This window comes from Podarcis cretensis (assembly GCF_951804945.1).
Source record: "Podarcis cretensis genome assembly, chromosome: 8".
Taxonomy (NCBI): domain Eukaryota; kingdom Metazoa; phylum Chordata; class Lepidosauria; order Squamata; family Lacertidae; genus Podarcis; species Podarcis cretensis.
This window is the reverse complement of record NC_137177.1, coordinates 54,634,744-54,661,226: the sequence shown is the minus strand read 5'-3', so window position 1 is coordinate 54,661,226 and position 26,483 is coordinate 54,634,744. Positions and strand designations below refer to the sequence as shown.

At 43.6% G+C, this 26,483-nt stretch overlaps 1 protein-coding gene across 1 annotated transcript; it reads right to left on the bottom strand.

Moving 5' to 3' along the window:
• Nucleotides 1–645: 645 nt before the first annotated feature.
• Nucleotides 646–25,100, bottom strand: ZDHHC7 (zDHHC palmitoyltransferase 7). Its single transcript, XM_079989181.1, has 8 exons — nucleotides 24,870–25,100; nucleotides 16,969–17,050; nucleotides 10,703–11,025; nucleotides 8,794–8,918; nucleotides 7,293–7,389; nucleotides 5,727–5,808; nucleotides 4,203–4,333; nucleotides 646–4,018 (listed from the first exon to the last, which is right to left on the bottom strand). Exons 3-8 carry the CDS (start codon nucleotides 11,006–11,008, stop codon nucleotides 3,842–3,844), a joined length of 918 nt encoding a protein of 305 aa, XP_079845307.1. The 5' UTR covers nucleotides 11,009–11,025; nucleotides 16,969–17,050; nucleotides 24,870–25,100; the 3' UTR covers nucleotides 646–3,841.
• Between the last annotated feature and the right edge of the window lie 1,383 nt (nucleotides 25,101–26,483).

The window sequence follows — 26,483 nt, the reverse complement described above, 5'->3', positions numbered from 1 at the left end:
GTCCTCTGTTGCAGAGCTATCTGGTCCAAGTCTAGTCTACAAATAGCCAACACTTAAGAGTGAAGAAATTAAGACAGGAAATTGAGTGAGCACACAGGAAACCTAGCTTTCCTCACTATGTAGAGATGTAATGTATTTCTACAAACAGGAGATGGGTCGGAGCTCTGTGGTAGAGTATTTACTTTGCACCCAGAAGGTCCCATGTTCAATCTCTGGAATCTCCATGTAGGGCTGAGAGAGACCCACAACTGAAAAACTGGAAAGTTTTTCCCAGCCAGTCTGTGAGCTAGATGGACCAATGCTCTGGCTCAGTGTAAGGTACCTTCCTATAGTCCTAATACGACCAGATACCAGGCTTAACCAAAGCATATGTTAACAGTTGTTTCCTCTCTTTGAACAGCTGAAAAAAATGTCAGGAGGACATAGTCCTTGAAGGTAAGGAAGTTTTTAAAAGACAAATGCATAGGGGGAAGAAGACATTAGGTCATCAGTCCCTCTATTGCCTCCTCTGTTTGGTTTCAGAGTTCCTGAAATTCTTTAGGTATTCTTCCCAAATTCAAAAATGATGCCCAGACTTCTATGCACGCAAAACATGAGCTCTGCTGTCAATATATAAAAATGAAATTAAATATCCAACACAAAGCCCTCAATTAGTTACTTTATTTTACATTTAAAAAAATACAACAGAACAAGGATTCAAAAAGCCAAGAAACTCCATTTTCATACACACACGCACACACACTTGCTAAGTCACACACAGGTTCAGCTGCTTTAAAAGGGATTTGCTGAGTTCCAGCAGTATACAGTCCATCAAAGTGTATGTATGAAGTCTTGTGTTAAAGCAGATATAACCAATTCTCAAACTCGGTGAAGGTACAAAATGGAAATGGGCAAGATCTTCCTGGGCTTGCTGCATTTTTACCCCTTGCTTTGGTGATCCGAATCTAATGTTATTTATCTGCTTGCAAGTTCTGCTTCCCTAGTAATACGTGCACAGACTTGACGGAACTGTGAATATGTACATAAGAACAAACTGCAGGATTTTGTTCATGGGCCGAGAATGGACTGCAAAGATCCCTTGAGGCATTGTCTGAGCATTTTTGGATTCTTACAGGTTGCTTAGTTCACCAGCTGTGTGTGCCTGGCTTCGCTACAAGTCACCACCCGCTTGAAATGAGCCCATTTTTCTGTACGGCAGGTAGTGCACACATCACCATGGTTCCAGTTTATGCCCTGCGTGGTGGGAGAGCAAATAGGACCCCTTCATCACCATATAAATACTGTGATTTTGTAAGAAGCCTCTCCTGATGGAGGCCCAATTCCCCTCCTCCAAGGGAGGATTGTTTACATGGATGTATGTACAGTGTGCTTGCCCCACAGCTTACACTATGTGTGTGTGAAGAGGGGGAGCCTGTAACAAATTCATCACCTACATTAGGAGGGTCAGTGAACTGGTATGAAACAGACCCTTCCATTGTATCTCTTGTTTCTCCTTCCGTACTTCCATTCCTCCAGATCACACAGTTTTCATTTAATGCCAAAGACCAAAATGGTCATGCAGGAAGCCCCCTTCATGGGGACACACGCTTGGGCATCATTGCCACCCTGCTATAAAACACAATTCAGGTCATTATAGTTAAGACGCTGCACAGAGACATAGAGAAATAGGCGAGTGAACCTCCAGGAATTAAAGATCCTACTGGAAAACTCACACTAAACTTATAGCCTACAAGTCATTCAGAAGAGGGAATTCTGCATGAGACAGAAGTATGCTTGCTGTTTGCTTGCTTTTGTAATAACAGAAGTCGCAATCCACACTCTAAGCCACTTCTCTTCAGCAGTGGAAAGTGCTGGGGTAATATCAGCAAAGTCTCAGCTTCCCAGGCACATGCATACTCTGTCATCTGTGGGGTGTGCCAGCCTCCAGATTCTTGAGCATGCTGGTACTGCGATACCAATGGCTAAGCGAAAGCTCAGCCTCGATATGTTTAAAGGCAGGTTTCAATTTAGAAAGGCTTCCCCCGCCCCCTCAAAAAACATTTCTCCTTTCTATACATGCATGCTCAAGATGTGAAGTCTCCTGTTTAAATGGCATTAAAAGAAGGGGGGGGGGAAGGATCAGCTTCTGTTGCTGAGCACACATATCACTCCCTTCAGACAATGTTTCATTACTTGCAGATGTAACAGCACATTCAGACCATGTAGTGGTTTCACTCTACAAGGGATGGTAAAAGCTGGTTGGATACCACTGATTTCTCCAGTTCAGAAGTGGTTTTGTTTGGAATATGGTAGCATGCTGTATTTCCTTTTGCTGCCAAGGATTTTTTTAAAAATAAAATCATTACATGGAATCGTCACAGTCAAGTACTGCACTTGTTTCTGAAGAAATCTGCCCATCTCCTTTGCCGACAATGGTAAGCAAGTGTAGCTATGAGTCACACGGTTGGCATGGCTGCAAGGAGACTATCTGAACAATTGGCAACATTCCCAAACACATTCAAGATTCATCATGAGAGCCCCGCATTTGTGTAGGAGTGCTGACGAGTACTCAGCGCTCTCACAAGAGTAGTGCCAATAGCTTTAATAGGACAATGCCACTACAAGAATCCCTTTGCAAAATCAGGAGGCGCCTCTCCCACTGCAATGAACATGAAAACTGGTGTTATGTGGCAGTGGTGCATCATGCACAATGGTGCATTAGTGAACTCAGCAATTAAGGCCATCTGGAACCAGCAAGTCTGACTTCCACAGAGCATGTTTAGAATCTGGCTGCAGGCCAGCATGTTTAAAGCCATGCCTGTTCTTCAGATCTATTGCAGCTTACATCTTCCCACCCCCTATGTGCAAGTTCACTAGGTCTTACCCATAGCTTTTGAGAGGCCTGGCTTGCACTCTGACAAATTTATATAATGAAATGCAAGAAGCAATTGAAGCTGTTGGTTCAATTAAGAGACTTCCAATATGCATTTTTTCATGCCACCAGAAGTTTATATCCATGGTTCCACTCCCGCCCCCCTTTTGGAAGGACTAAAAGTAATCCTTCAATACACCTAATGATGAGTTCCCTTAGAAATTATAATGAATAGGAAATTGGTGTAAATACTTCAGGGTAGAACAAAACCCTGCAATATGATTTCTGCACACTTACCACTTAAAACTGAATCCCAAAAAAGGAATACTTTTCTGAGCCTATGGAAATTTTGGACACTGACCGGCCTTGTATGTTTTGGCTACAAAGTAATGGATTACAGACCTGTTCAGATACCCACATGCAGAAGTACAGCTGAGGGGGTCTTTGGGGACAAACAGAAAAGTTACATAATGGAGCTGAGCATTGCCTAAAAACTATCAGGTCAAAAATGGTTTCTTTTGGCTCATGATTTCCAGCATTTGTACTTGTATAATAACATGATTGACAACTGTGCCTTGCCACAAAGTCATATAAAAACAGCAGAGGTCAACTCCTTAAAAAAAAAAAAGACACATATCAAATAAAAGGGGTTTGACAAAAATAAATGCATAATTAGTCCTCTAAAATAATAAGTTACAGTAGTAAAGACAATATTTTGGCTTCATAGTGTGACTGTCCACCTTTCTTGGTTGTTTCTGATTGTTTTGTCATCTTGCTTGAAAGCCATGTGTGGTAGTATCCAGTTTACACTTCTGAGAGTTAATGAGATGTCTGTGACTATAAATGTATAAAATTCTGCTTGCTACAAGCAAAATGTTTCATGTGTGTCAAATCTTCATTGGTCACAGGTTACTTGTGGGCAGCTTTTTTCCTGGTGCCCAATAAATACAATATACTACTTTTTGTGAGTTCCAGCATGATTAGACAGACTCAAACAGAAAACTCAGGACCTCCTTTCTTGGCTCTTAGCATAAGCCGTCTGATTCGAAATCCAGCAAACGGATTTATCCATAGCAGAGAAGGCTGGCCCCCAAAGACAGATTTCATTCCTTCCCAGCGCAACCTCCGTTCCCATGTAGGCTTCTCACTCTTCAGTCTTTCAATCTCCTGCAAGTAAATATTATAAAAATTGATGTTAAGAAATTTGGAAAGCACGCCAAACTCTAGCCAAGACTGAACATCTGTCTCAACAGAGGATATGGAAAGGGGCAGAACAAGGGCATAGGAGAAGCAGGTTCAAATCCCTATCCAGTCCTGAAACCAGACCCCAAGAAAAACCCTCAATTCTGACCGTTTCATCATTGCATATCGAGTGGATCTGGGTGCCGAACATTACTGCGGTAAACGTCAGAAACAGAAAACCCTCAAGGCACAAGAAGATCAACAGAATCACAGTCACAGGTGGTGAAAAGTCACTGCATTCTGAAAGAGAGCGGATGAACTTCAATGAAAAAACAAACCGCAACAAGCACGCCAACAAGAGTCAACTTCAAAAGGATTAGCAAATCTGAGAATGTAACAGGAAGTTAGGAACAATCTACAACACAAAGCCCAGGCTGAGGGATCACATGCATACACATCAGTAGCCAGACTGTTGTCCTGCAAGAGGCCAGTGACACTTAGAATGGGAGTTTGTTCCTATATGGAGCTGCCACTGTACACAAATGGTAGTGGGACACCGTGTGCTCAAATGGAAAGTGCCTTCCAGGTGCTTCAGGCTCAGGTGCCACCAGAATTTGTATAGATCTAAATACCCAGTTGTATTTATATGGCAAAGTATAAAACACAATATACGCAGGCCTCCCTCATCACTGATTCACCATGCTAGGTAGGTGTGCATGACCTGCGCCCACATGCACAATTTAAAAAGGCAATTATTTTAAAAGCAAAGTTAAAAGGCACGGTCTATTGGAATGTGTCCCACCATTGTCAAGCTCCAAGGACTTCCTTAATAAGGAAGGATGATGCCTGTTCATCTTTGTGATGGAAATGGCACAAACCACCTTAGCAAATACTGCAGGGCTTCTCAATCATAGATTGACATGGGTGACCAGTTTTTTAGGCCAAAATTTCAAAGGGCTGTTTTTAATCTTGAAATCCCTATACACCCTGAGCTGCCAGCGGATTGCCTTCTCCCCTATGGATCTGCCTGACCCCTTCAGAGGTCCTTCTCAAGGTACCCTCATCTTCAGAGGTAAGGAGGATGGTTGCCGGGGAAGAACTTTTCAGTGGTGGCCTCTATACAGTCATACCTTGGTTGACAAATGCCTTGAGACTTGAACGTTCTGGCTCCTGAACGCCGCATACCCAGAAATGAATGTACCAGTTTGCGAACGTTCTTTAGAACTTGACTGTCCAACGTAGTTTCTGATTGGCTGCAGGAGCTTCCTGCATCCAATTGGAAGCCGTGCCTTGGTTTTCGAACGTTTTGGAAGTCGAACAGACTTCCGGAACGGATTCCATTTGACTTCCAAGGTACCACTGTACAATCCCCAAACAAATCTGGGAGGCATTTTTTAAAATAATACTTATGTGGTGAGTGAAAGCTTTTCTTTATTAACCAAGGTGTTTGAATGACTGTTCTGCTGTTTTTACTGTTTTAGTGGTTCTTGAGGTTTATCTGCTTTAAAAAAAAACTCTGTTACTGATTTTTATTTTTTTTTAAAGATAATGCTGTTAACTTTTCAATTGTTTGATTTTTACATGGTAGTTTCTTTTATGGCACTTGGATCCTCTGGTAAAAAAGTGACTTAGATACACCAAAAATAAATAAGTAAAACGCCATATTACAAAAGCAACTGAAGTGTGTGCTTACCAATCCACTGTCCTCTGACGCAGGAGAAGAACTGAAACCCACACAGGATGAGAGCATGAGCTGAAATTAGAGCTATGTACATCTGGAAGTGAGAAAAAGATTTTGAAATCAGCTCTGAAAACCCTGCAACCATTAGGCAGGCAGTCAATATTTAAATTCTTTAACAACTTGTAAGAGGACCATGCTACACTGTGCAGTGCTTTCAAAATTCTCTTTTTTTGAGGCAGGGCAGGTGGGCAGGGAATTTGCTGCATTAGCTCAAGGTTCCATCTAGTGCAGGGATAGCAAACCTTTCCCATCATGCCTCCATCCAGATGTTGTTGGACTGCAACCCCCATAATAATAATAATAATAATAATAATAATAATAATAATTTATATCCCGCCCTCCCCAGCCGAAGCCGGGCTCAGAGTGGCTAACAACAATAAAAGTAACACAGCATTCTAAAATTAATTCATCTTAAAATCAATTCAAAATCAAATTAATAGCAACCATTGGGCTGGAGTTCTGTGAGGATTACCAAAGGAGGGGGTCAGACTTTGCCTTGGCCAAAGGCCTGGTGGAACAGCTCTGTCTTGCAGGCCCTGCAGAAAGATGTCAAGTCCTGCAGGGCCCTAGTCTCTTGTGACAGAGCGTTCCACCAGATCGGGGCCACAGCTGAAAAAGCCCGGCTGTGGCTGAGGCCAGCCTAACCTCCCTGTGGCCCAGGACCTCTAAGATGTTTTTGTTTGAAGACCATAAGGTCCTCCGTGGGACATAGAAGGAGAGGCAGTCCAGTAGGTACAAGGGTCCTAGGCCGTATACGGCTTTGAAGGTTGAAACCAGCACCTTAAACCTGATCCTGTACTGCACCGGGAGCCAATGCAGCTGGCATAGCACCGGGGGAATGTGATCCCATGGCGAGGACACCGTAAGGAGTCTCGCTGCGGCATTCTGCACCCGCTGGAGTTTCTGGGTCAGTCTCAAGGGCAGCCCCACGTAGAGTGAGTTACAATAATCAAGTCTGGAGGTGACCGTCACGTGGATCACAGTGGCTAGGTCAGAGCGAGAGAGGTAAGGAGCCAACTGCTTAGCTTGGCGGAGATGAAAAAATGCAGCCTTTGTTATAGCTGCAATCTGCGCCTCCATGGAAAGGGAGGTGTCGAAGATTACACCCAAACACTTAACAGACGGTGCTAGCACTAATTACGCCCCTGCAGGAGATGGAAGTTGCCCCCCCCCATCTCAAACCAACGGCCATGAAGGCTGGGGATCTACACGCTGACTATCTGTGATCTAGCCCATCAATGTTTACCAACTAGTCAGACAGATCCAGGAAACTCACAAGAAAGCCATGAAGTCAACAGCTCTCTCCTGCGGTTTTGGCATCTGCCCCACCAACTGATATTCCGAAGCATGCTGTGCCTCTGAGTGTAGAGGTTCTAACTTGAAGATTCAACCCCCAAATTAGGATAGCCAGGGCAGGGAGTTTTATATTGGCAACAAACAAACAAACAAACAAACAAACAAACAAACAAACGGTAAACAACTAAACAAACAAACAAACAAACAAATAACCATACTCACAGTAAACAGCACAAAAAACCTCTGGTTTCTTTCCCCCACACAGTTATTGACCCAGGGGCAGTGATGATCCATCTTCCGAATGCATCGCTTGCAAATGCTAGTGGAAGGAGGGGGGAAAAACACTGAAAATTATGCTGTGGTATGTGTTATGGATATTTTGCCCTTGGTGACTGCAAAGAGGCCATCTCTCTGGAAATCTAAGACGCTGGCATGCGTGGTACAGGAGGCCAAATGGAGGATGATTTCAAACTGCAGCTCGTTCAATGCAGCCGCTCTACATTAACAGATGCCGTAGGACATTCAAACATTGTGTGACTTAATATTGTTTGTTTTCTGCATGTCAAAGTGAATAAACATTATTAAAATACACACAAACACACCTCAGGGGGCACACCTTGCTCCCTCCCCAATAAAAACAGTTCAATGAAAACTGAATATACTTAGAAGTCTTGGAATATTGAGTATTAGCTGGAAAAGAAAAAAGGAAAATTGGGGTGGGATAATGGAGGAGGGTACAACTGGATGGGTGGCTCTCTGAGCAGCGCTCAGGTTTGAAGGTAAGTATATACATGTTGTTCCTTGCCCCACCAACAATACTAATGCTACTAATTATAATAATCTTCAATACATAACAACATTGCACAGTTCCACATTTCATTCTACATGGAGTGCTGCACCTTCCCTTACCTTGAAATGAAGGCTCTCAAGCACCACATTTTTCAGGAAATACATCTAAAACTAGCAATTTTTAGTGCAGATGAGCTCTGCCAGATCTTCCAGGAATGGCCAGATTCAAGTGCTTTGCTATCACAAAGCCACAGCAAGCTTTTAAGCATTGAACTTAATGCTTAGAAGAGCGAGGCACAAAGAGATGGTTGGACAAAGTGGGGAAGCAGCTGCAGGCAACTTGTGGAGAACAACAACCCTTCATGTTCCTGCTTAGCTTGTTCAGACAAAAGGGAATTTGAAAGGAATCTTGAAAGAATTGACCTTGTCTGTCACTTTTGCACAAGCTATAGTGAATTGCAGGCAACTTAAAAGTCACACAGCAATGCTCTGTTCTGAGAAAGCTGCAAATAGAACACACATGAAAGCAAAGAATACTTTTAGGGAAATGTGCTGAAAAAGGCATCTCTGAGGTCTGAGAAACCACACAAGAGTCAAATTATACATTACACTAAGACTGCCATTGTTTATGTGATTTTTTTTTAAAAAACAAACAAACCACAGCTTCAATCCTTACTGGAAGTATTCTGCAGAGACCGTGAGGCTAACTCATTTCCCCAAGTGCTGAAGTCACAGGGGAAATTGCCTTACTCTTTTCCCCAGGAGGGAAAGTGGTGGGGGAGGATGATTTTCATTGGGGCTGTGGAAAGGAGGAAAGGGGTCAACTTCCTTCCACCTGCATAATTGCAATATGCAAAGACGTTTTTAACATCACTTATAGTTTGGGCCTTGGATTCCAGGCTGAGAACAGTACAGAAGCAGCAATGGGACATACCTGCAATGGTGGGCACGTTCCGGTTTAATGCTGCAGCACTTTGGACACTTGTAGATTACTTCGCCTGGTTTCAACTGCAAACTCTCCATGTACTCTTTTGTAGCATTTCCTTTCGGAACAGCCCCCTAAGGCATTACAGATGGAAAGGAAGACAAGGCCCAGTTACTGGTATATATCTGAAGAGTCCCAGTGGCATTTTTGAGAGTGATCTAAAAGGCAACCTGAAGGCACAGCTGAGAATAGGAATGGGTATGAATGCAGCTACACACAACTTTAATGTTACTTCTATAGGGGCTGAGGTCCACAAGTTTCATGCAAAAGGTATGCTCCAAGCAGGGATTTGGATAAAAAGAAACAGAGCACCGCCACGTTTTTGAGGGAGTTCTCGGCAAAAAGGAAGAAAAGGCAGAGTAATTTAGAGGACCTGGAAACATTTGGGCAGATGAGGGTGGCAGAACAAGAAGGTTGCAAGCAGAGGTGTAGCAGGACAGGAGGGCAGAGTAACAAGATGGGACAAGGATCTGGGAGATCTTTGGTGGTAAGGACTAACTGCCCTCAATACGGAGCCTATATACATAGAAATAACATTTTAGAAAGTTAGAGGGAAACTGCCGTATTTCCTCAGACACTGGGCCTTCTCAATAAGCTACCAAACTGAGCAGTATCATGTTCAGACAAAAATTGCTTGTATTTTAATTTACAATCCTAGTTTAGGTAGATAAAAAAAGGATCCTATTCCTCCATTTCTTTAGCAAGTGATATTATAGACATGTAAGATTTAATCTTGGGAACACACCAAGGAAAAACACACTATGTCTATGAGGAAGGTCTGTAGGAAGGAAGATGTATTAAGGGTTTTGTAGTAGCAAGACCATAATGCGGCAGACACTGGAGCAATTTCTTTGATTTCTGGCTACAATTTCCCACTTGACTATTCATGATGGTTTAAGCTTTGGCAACTGAATGTTCACTGTGATCCAAGCCAGAGGATTGCATATGTATTCTATGGGCAACTGGACTGTTTTCTTATTTTCCAGCACAAAGTTCTGTGGGGTGCGCGTGCATGTGCAAATCACCTCTCTCAATTCTAAAGGCCGCTTTCCATGAAAGAGAGAGAAAGGCAGCAATACAAAACTGATAGCAGTTACTGAAGCAAAGGTCTTAACAGTAATGGACAATTAAAAGAAACAAGCAGGCACTAGGGCCTGGAGGGAGTACTGCCCCAAGTTTCAGTGTGGTAGCTAGGGAGAACTGCAGAGGGTGAGGCTATAGGGATGGGGAATTCTTACATGATAACAAAGCAGATGCAGCAGTCTAGAGGCAAGGTTGAGCATGATATGTGTCAAAGAGGAGGCTAATGGGGGCAGCTGACCTATTCTTGCCCTTCAATTTCCCCTCGTGTCATTAAAGGTGAGCCTCCTAACTGCCCTTCGGTCAGTGAACCTGCCGGGGGGCTTGAGAGAACATTCACCAAAAGGGACTGATGATTTGAATTAAAGTATACTCTTGCTCCTAAACCTGAGTACGACAATTGGTATGGCCCTGCCTGATTTTGGCTTTAGCAGTATGTGGTCCTCAAGAGATTATCCCTAAAGGAGCACAGTCTTTAGCATAAAAAGATTTCCCAACCCTGTGGTAGGCAATCCACAAGTGCATGCCAATAGAATAAATTACTAGGAAAGGCTTCACACACAGTAAGAAGTGTTGACTGTTCAAGCATGATGTGTATAATGCTAGTTGTGTTTCCTGTTTGGTGCATTTTTATTTGACTGTAGGTTCTGTTTCTTCTCAAACACGTTTGTGGTGCTATGCAAGTGCCAAAAGTTCTGCCCAGAAAAGATTCCCTGTGTATTACTGTCCCATGCACACAAAATGGTTAAACCCAACTGTGTGGAACATGTCTACTCACGGGATCAGTCAGCATTGTTCTCAGGTGCGAGGACAAGGCGAGCACCGCCAAGCAGTTGAAGAGGACCCCATTGATGAGGGAGTACCAAAAGTCTTTGGAAGGCAGCAGCATGACAAATGTCACTACAAAATCCGCATAGATAACGAGAAGCCAAGTCATCACCGCACAGACCATCCCACAGCCGTCACGGATGAACCAGACCCGGTCGGCCATGTCAGACTCCGACGATGATGAATCATAGCTGTCATTTTCAGCAAGCAGCGGGTGATGCTCGACGTCGCGGAACCTGTGCCCAGATGACTGCATGATTTTCTGGACTGGCCCTGCAGAAAAATAAGAAGAGGGCAGCCATGAACCAAGGCATTTTGACAGCAGATGTCAGGTTCTATTACCATGGGGCAGAAGCAGGTCTGATGGTAGAGGTTACCTCGCCATAACAATTTTGTTCAAGGAACAGTACTTTAGCGAGAGAAAGTGCAAGTCTTCTGCCAGTTACCTGAATATTTTGCATCTCCCACTTCTCTCTAGCAGACAGATTTGTTGTGGTTGTAAGAACATTCACAACCCAGTAAGATACATCTCACACCACTTCAAGGGCCATTTATATTTTTTTACAAAGTCTGAATTCTTATGTCAACTGCAGGAAAGAATTTTGTTTTAAAAATTAACTGAAGTTTTTTTGTCCCTCCTTCAGAGCTCTCTGTATGTATTCTCATCTATTCTAATCCCAAACCTGTGGTATTTTCTGCATTTCACAGCACACCATTTTTTCTCTTTCTGCACTCCATCCATTATCCCTCTTTTCCATCACTCATGAGTAGTGTGAGGGAATTAAGCCAAAAACAGAAAAGCAAGTGGAAGCAGAGATTGCTGCAGTTAAAGGTTCATCTGTGGTCAGGAGCATAAATTAATCAAGCAAAGACATCACTGTTGTTTTCTTTGAGTCTGCAGATGTCTTTTTAAACCATTGTTTTGACACTTGCTTTAGACTGAAATGAATGTAAGTTACATACCTTAACTAAATAGTTATTTAACTTATGTTAAACAGCAGACAGAACACAAATGACACTGTATATGGTGGAAACTAAACTGCAGCGGAATGGAAACAGTGCCGACTGTGATGAATGGAAATTGCTGCCTTTTTGCATCTCTATCTGCAGATTTCTCAGCACCCCCACTTCATAGGTACTTATTTTTTCTCTTCCTCGCCCTCCAAATCACTTTGCACTCCATGTTACCCCTTTTTTCTCTGTGCATCCTTGTCCCTCATTATTATCCCCACCCCTTCCAGGCTCTAATTTTTGCTCATTTTGTTGCTGTTGTGCACTCCCTTCCTCACAATCACCTTACTTCTACAACCACTGCCTGAATTTGGTGGCAACAGCAAACCAAATGTTTGCTACCCCAACCATTAACCCCACTAAGGAGTCTTCAGCTGCAATCACCAGCTCACTTACTAGGGAGTAAGCCCCAATGGATAACATGGGATTTCCTTTAGAGTAAGCAAATTTATGATTATGTTACTACATTCAAATAGAGCATGCAGCAAATTAGCTAAAAATACTGGTGCCAGCTCCACTGGCTGCCTCAGCATACAGGGAAAGGAGCAATGAAGATATTGTGCTGTAGACATTCTTCCTCCCTCATCTCTGCCTTTAACAGGAAGGAGAAGCAGGCTTAGTCATTTTCAAAGAGGTGGGAGATGACTGTAAGATGTGGGCATTTGGAATTCCCCAAATAGTAAAGGAGGAGTACAACTGGCTCATGTGCCTAACATTACATGAATGCTCTTTACAACATTCACATAAGACAAGAAAATGAAGCCTATGCAAGATAGGTTTTTAATTCAATGAGGGAGAACATTTATACGTTTGTACAGAGTTAAAAATAGTTTATATTACATCCAGGACAGATTCCTCACTTACAACAGTTAATTCTAAGTCTCATTTGAAAGTATGAAGAAATGGCCTTAACTGCTCTAGCTAATTAATGTTTACTCTGAAGCAGGATCCACTGAATTCAACTGAGGCTCATATTAACATTTCCCTGGGGAACTAGCATCATTTTTTTGATCCCAGGGGCAAAAAAAAAAAAAAAGATTCTGCCCCCCCCCCGCCACCACAAGTTATAAGTAATTTAGGCAGAACCATTACCATACGATGAGAGCACACTACAATTGGTACAGCAAGGTGGCAAAGAGATTAAATGAGGCAGGAAACCCGATGTGATTTTCATTCTACCATAGATTAGATGGCCTAAGGCAAGCCACTCTTGCTCTTAATCTCTGCAATTTGAGGCTTATCAGACTTGGGTACCTTCAGGGTTGTTGTGAAGCAGGGATGGAAACTTTGTGGCGCTGTGGGTTAAAGCCTCAGCGCCTAGGGCTTGCCGATCGAAAGGTCGGCGGTTCGAATCCCTGCGGCGGGGTGCGCTCCCGCTGCTCGGTCCCAGCGCCTGCCAACCTAGCAGTTCGAAAGCACCTCCGGGTGCAAGTAGATAAATAGGGACCGCTTACCAGCGGGAAGGTAAACGGCGTTTCCGTGTGCGGCTCTGGCTCTGGCTCTGGCTCTGGCCAGAGCAGCGATGTCACGCTGGCCACGTGACCCGGAAGTGTCTCCGGACAGCGCTGGCCCCTGGCCTCTTAAGTGAGATGGGCGCACAACCCCAGAGTCTGTCAAGACTGGCCCGTACGGGCAGGGGTACCTTTACCTTTACCTATATGCTGCTGCACTACTAATTCCCATCAGCCTCATCCAGCATGCCTAATGACCAGGGGTTCTGGACATTTGGAAATCACGTAAATGATTATGTTCACATCACAAACTAAAAATATACACTTCTGTGTAGACGGAATAGGAGGGAGATCAAACAATTGATCCCATATGGTGCTGGCAAACAGAGACAATTGCTAAAGCAGAGACAATAGCTAAAGCACACACACAGCAAAAAATATGTATGTCTCAATTTACACAATGACTCAGCGAAAAAAGAAAAGAAAAGAAACAGGGCAGAGGCTACTCAACGCACTGCAGCAGCAAGATCTCTGGAAGGGGTTGTGCTTTGCACTTTCAGCTAGCAATTTAATCTTGGGAACAGATGCTCTTTCTGCTGCCCACACATTCTGTTCATTCAAAAGTGGTTAAGTGGTGAAATAGGTTCAACCCTTATGAAATAAGACTGCTTTCCATGAGAACACCTTATTTTTACACACTGGCTTATATACTCATTCCCAGGATAGAACGATCTAAATCAAGTCAATTTAAGATCAGTTAAAAATAGTAAAGTTATTTAAATCACTGTCTTTAAATCAAGTTTCCCCATTTTAAAAATTGATATATTTTGTGAACAAGTGTTATATTCACTGATTCCTGTTGTGAAGCAAATTGGTTGCAACTAAGCTGAGTTGTTCTACAACCTACAAATGTAGGAAGCTGCCTTATACAAACTATAGTCCTACACAGAGTCAAACCAGTGGTCCATTTAGCACAGTACTGTTTACACGAAGGTAGCTGAGGTGGAATCCTCCAGATGTTTTGGACTCCCAACTTCCACAGAGCAAAGCATAATCAGGCCTGGCTTGTGCTCAAGGGAGCTGCAGTCCACAATACAGACCAGAGATAAATTTATCTTTGGCCTTCTGCACACATATGCATGGATATTAAGTGAGACTGCCTTCCTGTAGAATATGCACATTTATGTGAAAGTAACGCCCACTGAACCAAGTCTAATGACTGAAACTTCCTCCAAGAATACAACTTTGAGCTCAATTGTCTTACTTTCTTCAAATCCTTCCTTGAAAAGCCACATGTTCTTTGGTGCATCCCTATAGTTCTCATAACATTACCAAATCTAACATTGTGCTGCTGAAATATTAGTAAAGGTAAAGGTACCCCTGCCCGTACGGGCCAGTCTTGACAGACTCTGGGGTTGTGCGCCCATCTCACTTAAGAGGCCAGGGGCCAGCGCTGTCCGGAGACACTTCCGGGTCACGTGGCCAGCGTGACATCGCTGCTCTGGCCAGAGCCAGAGCCGCACACGGAAACGCCGTTTACCTTCCCGCTGGTAAGCGGTCCCTATTTATCTACTTGCACCCGGAGGTGCTTTCGAACTGCTAGGTTGGCAGGCGCTGGGACCGAGCAGCGGGAGCGCACCCCGCCGCAGGGATTCGAACCGCCGACCTTTCGATCGGCAAGCCCTAGGCGCTGAGGCTTTAACCCACAGCGCCACCTGCGTCCCAGGTGAAATATTATTCCACTGTATACACATGCTTTCAATTCCTCCTTTCCTCTTCTTCTGCTATCTTCCTTGTCAGAAACTGCCAGCCCAGTGCTTGTGGGTACCATGGCATGAACAAAAGCTTTAATTAGTGACCCTGGGCAGGTACCCGAGTGTCGAGTGAGCACCTGGGAGACCAAATCCCTTCTATATATAAAGGTGTGATATAAATGCAGCCATAAATAAATAAATAGATAGATAGTCTCTAGCCCTTCTAGAAAGAAATGGGGCAAAATGTGCTGCTATCTTCTAAGTGATTTCAGTGAAATGAGAGTGAGTGCCGTGTCTTTGTACTTAGTAAAGCACCATAACGATGGATGGCATGTTGTAAATAAGAGTAATTTTGATAGATGCTCACAATAATGTCACGTGCATGCATTAACATTGTTCCTTTAAAATTTGGCATTATTTTTGAAAGAGAAACAGTATCATTTACTTAAAAAATAAAATTGAGGGTTATATCCAATGTTAGACCCATTAATACTACTTTACTTGGATACAACTCAGCATCTTTAAATACTAAGTAACATTCCGACTTTTTAGCTACCCTATTGGTTTCATTTTGCAATAATGCTCTCTCCCAGCAGATGGAGGGTTTTTGTTTTGCTGGTGGGACTAGGTGTTCACTGAACTGCACTTGGTGTCTGGAGTGGAACTATAATGAGCTTCATTTATTTGCACATTGCCTCATCGCACCAGGAACAGAAAGGAGGCCCCAGAGAGCCTCCAACTATCTATATAGAAAATCTAAGTATTATGACCAGATTGCAGCATAACCCCAAAAGTGCCAGAAATAGCATGAAACCCTAGAAGCACTTTCATCACTGAAATCCCAATTGATTCACTGCTATTAAGGACCATGTTGGAGAGCAACCTGAAAGCACTGTATTGATTTGTGATATCTGAGCAGATGCCTCACCGCTTTCCAGCTTATGCTAGGTCCCCTTCCCTATAGCAAGCCAGCTTCAATGTAGTTTAAAGCACATGCTTATCAATTTGTGTCATTACTGATTCTCTTCCAAACATTAAACTTGCACCATCCAATTTGATCATAGTAAGAACTTTTGGTGTTTCTGAACCATATAAGGCAGATCCCACCCCACCCCTTGTCAAAGGGTATTCACAAACAATGGGAATTGTAGTCCAGGAACACTTGGAGGGGAAGCAAGATTTGAAGTAGAGACTTCAGCCTCAGTCGCATTACAGCACATCACCTCTATGCAACATGCTGCTTTAAGTCACTAAAGCCTGTTGAGCAAATAAGCAAGTTGAACTGCGGAGGGGGAGGGTAGCTGCATAAATTGCTCAACTTACTATGATCAGGATGCAAGTACAAAAAGGCCTATTAAGGTAACGTCCCAGGAACAGCATGAACTTTGAATGGAAGCATGCTGAAAGTTTATCTTGAAGACAAAGACCTTGAAGACAAAGACCTAATGAACACATACAAATGATCTGCCATTTATGTGTGGCAGGTTGCTATGCCAATCCAGGGGTGCCGCCAGTTCATAGGAACATAATACTGTGTCAGACCATTGGTCCACCTTGCTCAGTCTTGTCTACGCTGACAGGGAGTTTTTCGCAGCCACACCTGGAGACGGAACCTGGGACATTCTGCATGCAAAGCTGGCGATTTACCACTCAGCTATGGCCCTCCCCTCGCCTTTTTTTTGGGGGGGGGGTCTGGCATATACAGCATTTGAAATAGCACAGACAAATGCCACTTCTGCTTGCTGAGCCGCTACACACAAGTTGCTTGAAGAGTGGAGGAGCCTCCCTGCTTTGGCATTTTAAGGTGAGCTGTGGTGGCTTGTTCCAAGGCATCATACTTATGTTTATTGCTCTATTTTTACAAATCTGAAGAAAGCTTATTCTGGGCTACAGGCTCACCATTAGGGACTTAACGGCATCTAACCATTTGTATTTCTATTTGCAACCCACCTTGAGCCTCTGGGGACAGGCTGGGCAATAAATCCAGAATGAACACATACCTGAAAAGGAGTGTGAGTGTTAGTCTGACATCTTGCTGTTCCTTTGGGCTTCTAAGATGCATGTAGTCATAGTTGATGTAACCTGCACAGACATAATAAAGCCACTCATTAGTTACAAGCACAGCAGCAAGGTTATAACAAAGCATGAGGTGTCTTCTGTGATGGAATTACAACACATCTGTAGAAGCCAAAAACCTGCACTAACGTGGAGGAAAACTTCCATTCTGACCTCTGATTCACTTATCTAGTTAAAAAGGTTGCTTTTCTCCTCTGTCCTTGGATAAACACTGAATCTCTAGGAAAAAAAGTGGGGGGAGGGGCTTTTCATTTTTCTGACGAGAGGATAATGTTAATGATAGGCATTATCTACCATCAGCTGTTCAGGAAATCTCAGACTCAAACCATTTGCCCTGCCCAGCTGCTCCACGTTGCTGTCCAGCTGTCTGATCCTTTCACCTCCATGTTCTTCCAGCAAGAGATTTCACCACTGGGAAACACCAATATGTGCTGTAGAAGACTATCTATCTAAGAACTTCTACCTGGAGCACAACATGGTCACTAAATCACTGACTTGGATTGAATCTTGTAGTTTCATTCTGGGCACAAATTAAAAATGCTGGTGTTTACTTTTAAGGTCAGTAAAGACTTGGAACTTGGATACCTAAGAAGCCATCTGCTATTACATGAACCAGTCCAGCCATGATAAACTTCATCGGAAGTCCTTCTCCAAATATCTGGGCATTGTCTCTTCCTCCATGGCTGAACCCCCTCCCTAGGGATGCTTACCTGACACCAACATCATGAAGCTTTAGGTGCCAGTTAATAATGATGTTACCTGCCATTTGTTTTTCTTTTTTTCTTTTACTGAATTATGATTTAATTTTACTACTTCTGAGTAGATTTTTGTGTGTCTGTGTGTTTATATTTTGCTGTCTATTTATGCTGCCCCTTTGCTATTTATACAGGCAATGTTTTGGGGGAAGGTCTTAATTATGTTTATTTAAATATTAACCTTAACTGGGAACTTGCTTTGGAAATTTTAGCAAACTGAAAGGTGGAATATCATGCCCTCCATTTATGAAGTTCAGAGGTAGGTGACAGAACTTGCATAGCCAAAACAGCCGCAGTCACAAGATAGGTATCAGCAAGTTTGCAGAACCATCAGAATTTGCTGAAGTTAAAAACAATAATAAAAAAGGAGGGATCCCAAAACAAACCACTGAGCACTGGCCACATTCAGTGGTCACAGAATACTGACTAATGATTTGGGGTGGGAGAGAACAGAAAAGCAGGTAGGTGGGGAATAGAATGGAATGTTGTAGACTACCTGGGACAGTAAACCAGTGTACAGTGGTACCTTGGTACTTGAACAACTTGGAACTCAAACACTGCAAACCTGGAAGTAAGTGTTCTGGTTTGAACTTTTTTCAGAAGTCAAACACGCTCTGTTTTGAGTGTTACGCTTCCGATTTGAGTGCCACACTTCCATTTTGAGTGTTATGCTGAGGTCTGTCTGTTTTTGCTATTTATTTTACATTTCTGTTTTTGCGGCTTTTTTGTTTTGTTTTTGTGACTGTGTGGAACCTAGTTCAGCTACTGATTGATTGATTGTGTCACTGCAGTACATTGTTTATTGCTTTCATTTTATGGATCAATTGTCTCGTTAGATAGTAAAATTCATGTTAAATTGCTATTTTAGGGGTTGTTTCTAAAAGTCTGGAACAGATTAATAAATTCTGCATTACTTTCTATGGGAAAGCGCGTCTTGGTTTTGGAACGCTTTCGTTTTGGAACGGACTTCCGGAACAGATAAAGTTTGAGAACCAAGGTACCACTGTATGGATACTGCAGCATCATATATAGAGGCACCTTCACCTATTATCTCAAGTATGAACACATCCCCAGACACAGTGCTTGAGGTTTCATGACCATGAATTCAATTGGGAAAAATTCTGTCTCTGCAGTCAGATTAGCTCCCCCTTCCCCAAAAAAGATTTCTGTTGACAAAAAAATCTACAGGGCCCTAAACGTGGGCACCAGTGACAATATTAGCGAGAATATCCGCATTGACAATGTAAGCAAAGCTGTCACACACAGTTAAGGCATGGTTTCAAAAACGAAAAATGAAAATCTCACAGCAAACTGGTTCTGCTAACTACAGAGTCAGCATCTCCTCTCTCAGAAGGAAGGCCAGCCAGTCTTTCATTATACAGGTCTGTAGCCCAGGGGAAGCCCTTCTGCAGGAAAGCAGCAGCTGCAGGAGACTCAATCTACCTATAAGTGCCCAATTAACCCCCTCTTGATTATTTTGTCCAAGTATTCCATGCTCAAGGTCACAGTTGCTCTACTCTAGTTAATGGTAGATTTTCTGCAATTGGATACGCAAAATGATCTTGAAGTAAGATATTTTCCCTGGAAGCTGCCTTTGTACACGACCAGCTGTACGTTAGGAAAGTCAGGTAATTATTTTCAATTATGCCAGGCTACCTTTCACTTTTTGTATCTCCCAAGTCTCTGACCTTCACAGTTTGTATATGCTTGTGTCTTGCACCCTCTCCTTCCACCCACTGCGTAATCCATAATCTGTCCTTTAAGATGACTTTACTTACTAAGTAAGTAAGGTGAACTGTTCTAGCTGAAAGGGTGAAGGGGCTTGGGAATTCTGCAGGCCTCGCAGGCGCTGCCCGACCCACATGGTGCTGCATGATGTCATCCCATCATGGAAAGCAGGCAGACCCTGTTCAACCTTGAGGGCCAGTCACAAGTCCATAGCCCCCTTCAGCAGCAAGTCTCAGCCATACTGTGTGAAACCGTGATGTCACAGAGCCCAGCCATCTCCACTCTGCTTGTGAGGAGGGCAGGGAAGGAGGGCAGACCCACTTATTCAGCAACAGGCTGGTTGAGAGCAGTCACAATTTGAGAGTTGGACACAGACACACCTAGAAGGGTCTGAAGTTTAAAATGGCAAGATAGGAACATACACACAAATCTGAAACTAGTCCTTCCTACATAGTTGAGATTTACTGAACCCTGGGTTTGGTTTGGTTAGGATTATATAAGCAAGCCCACAGACACTACCCCCCCCATTAGTTACACACACACACACACACACACACAAAACCCAATCCAGGTTTTGAAAGGCAGTCTTCTGGAGCTTTCTCAATGCTTATGAGGTTAATATGAAGCAGTGTGATGTATGTTCCATTGAACTGTATACACATCCAACCACTTTCATTTGAAGAGCTTTCCAAGTACAGTGGTACCTCTGGATACGAACGGGATCCGTTCTGGAGCCCCATTCGCATCCAGAAGCAAATGTAACTAGTGACGGCACGTCTGCGCACGCGCGTGTCGCTTTTCGCTGCTTCTGCGTATGATATCATTTTGAGCGTCTGCGCATGCGCAAGCGGTGAAACCCAGAAGTAACACGCTCTGTTACTTCCGGGTTGCTGCGGAGAGCAACTTAAACATGCTCAACATGAAGCATATTCAACCTGAGGTATGACTGTACATACAAAAATCTACCTATTCTTTTGCATGCCAGTGACTGGATTGCTTAATCCAGTAGAGAAGGACCATAGCTTTCAGTAATGAAGTGCCCACTTTGCATGCAGGTACAGTCACTGCCTTCTCCAGTTTAAAGGACTTCAGGTCCAAGTGCTTGAAATAACCTCTGCCCAAAACCTTGAAGGGTCAGTCCAATCAGAAGAGAAACAATTCAGCTAGATGGACCAATAGTCTAACTCAGTTCCACATAGAGCTGCTTCACATGGTTTGTCTCGAGTACTGCTACCGACGCCTTTATTAAAACACTAGAGAGCTAAAGTATTTGACATCAAAGTCCAAGAAACAGCACTTATCACAACTACTTACTAAACTACTGACTCCTATTTTTGGTTAACGAACTTTACTGACGAAGGTTCCCTTCCCCACAAAAATTCATCATGCTCACATTCATCACGTTAAAAATTCAAGAACAAATTATGTCACCCAAGTCAGTTTTCGGTAAGCAAAATAAGAAGCCAAAGGCTGTTCTCTTCTAATAAATTATACATGTAAAGAACCTTATTGTACCAGGTAGAGGGCGACTGCTTTACACCATTTGGTTTTCGGCAAAACATTTCAACAAAGTGTCCTACTGCACTGCACGGTAACGACAAATATGCATAGGAAACTACCATGATTTTGTTTCACTGCCATCATGTTTTCAGACGCCTAACAACCAAAAGGACTAGAATCATATTTGAATAATAGGTAACAATATCACAATACCACTGCTCAGTGGTGCAGCACCTGCTTTGCATACAGAAGGTCCCAGGTTCAATTCCTGGCATCTCCAGGTAGAACTGGAGAGACCCCTGGCTGGAACCCTGGTGTGTTTCTGCCTGTCACTGTATACAATATTGAGCTATTATTTACTTATTGAATTTATATCCCGTCCTTCCTCCCAAAGGAGCCTAGGGTGGCAAACACGTCCATAATTTTCTTAAAGAGTATTCCAAATCCCCAGATGACAGCTCCCAACAGTTTTATACAAATGTTAAAATAGCAACGAGACGAAAAGGGCCCTTGTGGGACCCATAGTCCAAAAACCACAGAGCCAAGAGACAATCTGCTAGTACTACTTCCTTGTAGCAACTCTGCAGGTAGGAGTGGACCCACTTTAACACAGAACCTCCTGCTAGGTGGACCAATGGTATGACACAGTGTAAGGCAGCTTCTTATGATCCTAAAAGCTGCACAGAGATACAGTAGGGACTACAAATTCTTGTAGTACAATAGGGACCCTCTCTCTACTTTGGTGACTGTGATTGGCTTTAAACTATTTTAATATTGTATTTTTATAATGCTATAACTTGCCCTGGGATCGCATGGTGAAGGGCAGGTAAGAAATCAAAATAACAACAACACAAGTTGTGTGTGCCTACTTCAAAATGATTATCAAAGTTTCAGGTTCTTACTTGTTTTACAATTTGCTTAAATCATCTAAAATGTGAGGACCTTAAACAGAGAGGTTGTATTGAGCAATGATGGTTGTGGGGAGCCAAGTGAGGAGTTAGGTGGAGTACATGCAGTTTCCTGGCAGTATGTCCTACCTAGTTCAATCCCTTGTCACAGAAAAGGAAAAAAAAGAGTGAGGAGAACCAAAGACTGCTGAGATGGAAATATCATCTCTCTACCAGAGACTGTTGAAAGCCAATGCTAGCCACAGTAGAGAATGCTGGTGCAGATGGACCATCGGTCTGACTCAATATAAAGAAACCTAATGAGCAGTGTCTCTTAAAGCCAAGGATAATGAATTAAATCAATGACAATGTTCCTTGATTTCTTTGCTGCAAAGACAGCAGCCAACAAAAGCATCAGCATCTGGCTCTCAATGTGAGTTTTTCTGTACAAGGTGAATGAATTTTTTTTAGCAGACATATCAGAACAGAAAGCCAATTATCCCAGACACTGGGCTGATTAAAAACATTTCCCCTCAAACTTGGTCCTACAATCATGGAGGAACACAAAGCCATGGCTGGAAAAAAAGGAGAAAACTTATTCTCATTTACAGGACTAGGTCACTGGCAGTCCTGGAAAATGAATGCTAATGGTTGAGGATTTCACCTTTATGCCAGGAGGAAAAATGTAAGCCTCTGAATTAATCTGTGCTGAGACAAGAACAAAGATAACAGCATGATGGGAAAATCCTGATCAACAGGGAAACCAGGACCAATTTCTCATAGAGATGGCAAGCCAGTGTCTAGACTACACTACATCAGCCTGTAAGTGGTGACTTGAAAGCAAACCATCAAATCATGAGCTTAAAAAAAAGCAACTATGTCAGGGAGACAGCAGGGTTCCTGATTTCCTGGTTTTCTATGTGGATGGATATATATATATCCATCCACATAGAAAACATATATAGAGTGGTGCCCCGCAAGACGAACGCCTCGCAAGACGGAAAACCCGCTAGACGAAAGGGTTTTCCGTTTTGGAGGCGCTTCACAAAACGAATTTCCCTATGGGCTTGCTTCACAAGACGAAAATGTCTTGCGAGTTCCTGCGGGGTTTTCCCCCTTTCCCCCCCCCTTTTCCTAAGCCCTAAGCCACTTATCAGCTGATCCGCTGATAAGCCGCTTATCAGCTGATCCGCTAAAAGCCGCTAAACCGCTAATCCGCTAAGCTGTCAATGGGCTTGCTTCGCAAGACGAAAAAACCGCTATAAGAAGAGCCTCACGGAACGGATTAATTTCGTCTTGCGAGGCACCACTGTGTGTGTATATATATATATATATGGATGGAACAGTTATCCAAGGGCTGCAATCTCGTACACATTAACTGGGATAAACACAAAGTAACAAAGTATTGAAGAGTAGAAGGCAATAACCGCTGATTTTATCCATGATAGTTTGTAGGGGTGGGGGTGAAATACAGGCTATCAGTTGTCAGATGGCGATGAAAAGTGTGGTCAAGTAGAGGTGGTTTTCAAATGCACAAATAAGATTGGGAGGGGTTTACAATTAACCAGTTGGAAGAGAGAGAGAAATGTCAGCGCTGTTGGTTTAGGACTGGAGAGACCCAGATTCAAATTCCCATTCAGACGTACAACTCAACAAGTGCCAGTCATGACCTCAGCCTAATCTACCTCAAGGGTTAGTGAGGATAAGAATGGTAAAGAGAATGGCAGAAAGATGTGATTTAGGTAAATAAGCATAAATAGTCAAGCAAACTAATTAAGTACAGTGGAACCTTGGGTTATGTACCGTCCTCCTTATGAACACTTCAGGTAACGAGCTCCGTTAACCCGGAAGTAGGTGCTCCTGGTAGTGAGCTTTGCCCTGGGATGCAAGCGGAAGTTGCACGCCGGCAGTGGGAAAGCGCGCCTCAGGCTAAGAACGGTTTCGGGTTAAGAACGGACCACCGGAACGAATTAAGTTCATAACCGGAGGTACCACTGTACTTATTTTAGTATATATTTTAAACATCAATTTTATTATATTTATTGCATTTCTATCACATCTTTTCTCCAATGATCTGAAGGTGGCTTATATGGTTCTCCACCTCCTCATTTAATCCCTACAACTCTGTGAGGTGGCCCAAGGTCACCCAATGAGCTTCATGGCTGATTTCCTAGATCCTAGTCTAACACTGACCACTACAGAACACTGACCCCACTGTTTCTCATAGGAGCTCATCAGTTGGCACACACCACCTCTCACCACTTTCCCCAAGATGGTGACTACTAGATGTTGCTGAACTCCAACACTGTCAGTTCCAATCAGTGTGGTCAATGGTCAGGGATGGGAGCTAAAAGCCCAACATCTGGAGGATGCCAGCTTGGGGAACGCTGCTCCAGCTTAAATGTGCTATATGGCAGCACAGGTGTAGGCCTTCCCAGTGGCAGCACCACCTTAATAAACTTCTTTTCTGAAATACTGGTAGTGTGAACTATTGATTGGTTTTTTTGGCACCAACCAAAGGCCTTACCTTGCCTGCCCTGGCATTTGTTGGGAATAAGCACTGACGCTGGGTGTTGTGGTGTTCCTAGTTTAAATTGCTATTTGTTCGATATAGTTTTAGTTTTGATTGCATTCCCCTCCATAGGGTCGCTTTAGCGATGGCAGCACAGGCCAAATAAATAAATATTCCAAATAAATAAACCAAATCTACATCACACAGCCATGAGAGAAGCCCGGTTGGGGGGGGGAAGTACAGTTTGTGGGGCAGAGGAACATTGGGGGGGGGGAGATAACTGGTGACATGCTTGGTAGGCGTGGTCTAAAGAGGAAGGAGGGGTCGAAAAGGGCGTGGCTTGGGATAACCGAGGCGTGGGGACACCCGAATAGGCGTGGCTTAGAACAAGGGCGTGGCTTGCTTATCTCTCTTTCTCCCTGCCCCCCCCCTCACAGACTCACCGTCGCTTCGGTCCCTTCAGGGCTTTGCCGACGACAACCCAGGAAGATGAGGGCGGCGGCGGCGGCAGCGGCAGCCTCGCATTCCAAGGCCCGGCCCATCCCAGGGAGAGAGGAGCCCCTCCGCTCGCGGCCCGCCGAAGGGAGGTTGGCAGGCCGTGTGTGTAACGGCCGCTACCGCTGCTGTGAGGGGAGCAGGGCGAGCGCGAGCTTGGGAAGCCAGCCCGGCCCACTGCGCAGGCGCCTCGTCGCGCGGCTTAGGCCCAGCCCCTGAGGGGTGGGGAGGAAAGATGGCTTTGCGCATGCGTAGAGCGATGGGTTCCAAAGGGCACAAGAGAAAGAAGCAGAAAAAATTAGGGCAATGCAGCGACTCTGGAAGTCATGTAAGCAAGCCTCTTTTCCTGTTCTCCCATTAATCGAAAATGCCGGGGAAGGAAGCAGAAGTTACAGCGCGGGAGCTGCGGAGCACACTGTACAGGACATCTCGTTTTGTTTTGCTCTCAATCGGGATTACGTCGCTGCCCCGCAAATGGCAGCTGTCGAATGGAAACTCGAAGTGAGGGGTGATGGGCAGGGCTCCTGGAAAGGCCCGGATTCCTCGTTGCGCTTGCGCGGTGCATAAAACGTGCCTCCTCTGCTCCTGTTTTTTAATGTTTTCTCCTGGGAAGTTTTTGACCTGTGACCTTTGCCGTGATTGTAATTAATTGCTGCGACCGGGCTTCATTAGAATCCGGGGGCTCAGCCTCACTTCCAAAGCCTGCTTCTCTAGGCCAGGCTTCATCCCTGGAGAAATCCTCCCCAAATTCAGGAAGGATAGGATTGCAACTTTATTTAATTACAGTTAAATTAAATAATTTCTTTAATACAGTTTGATGTGCATTCATTCACACACACACACACACACACACGCGTGCTATTTATGACTCCTTTCCCATAAAATAATCTCGAAGTGATTTCACATTAAAACATTAATAAAATTTTTCACAGCTTCATAGATAAAAGCAATCAGAAACATTAAAACCATTTAAAAGCACTTTCATTTGTATTTTTAGAGGTTCATATGTAATATAGATACAGACTGGGATAAATTCCCTGCTTTTGTTGCCATTTTTTTTCCTGAAAATGAATCTAAAAAGAGCTGCAAAATCAAAACAAGCACTAAACCAATTAAGCAATACTAGATAAAACGGAATGAAATGACACAATCTATTCCCAGAGCGTCCTACAATAATTTTCTTGCAAATACCTTGATCTCCAAGTGGCTCAAAAAGCTGAGATTAAAAGAGCCAAATTAGACGTAGGGTTGGATCTGAGCATATATAGGGCAAACCTGTAAAAGTCCCAAGATAGCCTCACTGAATTTAGTGGGAGCCTAAAGCAATGTACACACAACAGCCTTGTGAGGTAGGATAAGCTGTGGTAAATACCTGCCTCAAGGTCAGCCTGTGAATATCATGGCTGAGAGGAGATTTAAACCTGGGTTTCCATGCAGCTGTTCTGATAGCTTAACAACCATAACACCCACACTGGCTCTCTACTCAGCTGGCTGTCAAAAAATAAAGAATAGCCAAGGAATGAGAAAACCTTTCTATAACACATATCAAGAAAGGGCCTTGG

Coding starts and splice junctions, on each gene's coding strand:
- ZDHHC7 (XM_079989181.1), bottom strand. CDS start 11,008: ATGCAGTCATCTGGGCACAGGTTCCGCGACGTCGAGCATCACCCGCTG. Junction 8,919..10,702: donor GAACAATGCTGACTGATCCC/GTGAGTAGACAT, acceptor GTAATGCCTTAG/GGGGCTGTTCCGAAAGGAAA. Junction 5,809..7,292: donor GGTTTTTTGTGCTGTTTACT/GTGAGTATGGTT, acceptor TCTCACTTCCAG/ATGTACATAGCTCTAATTTC.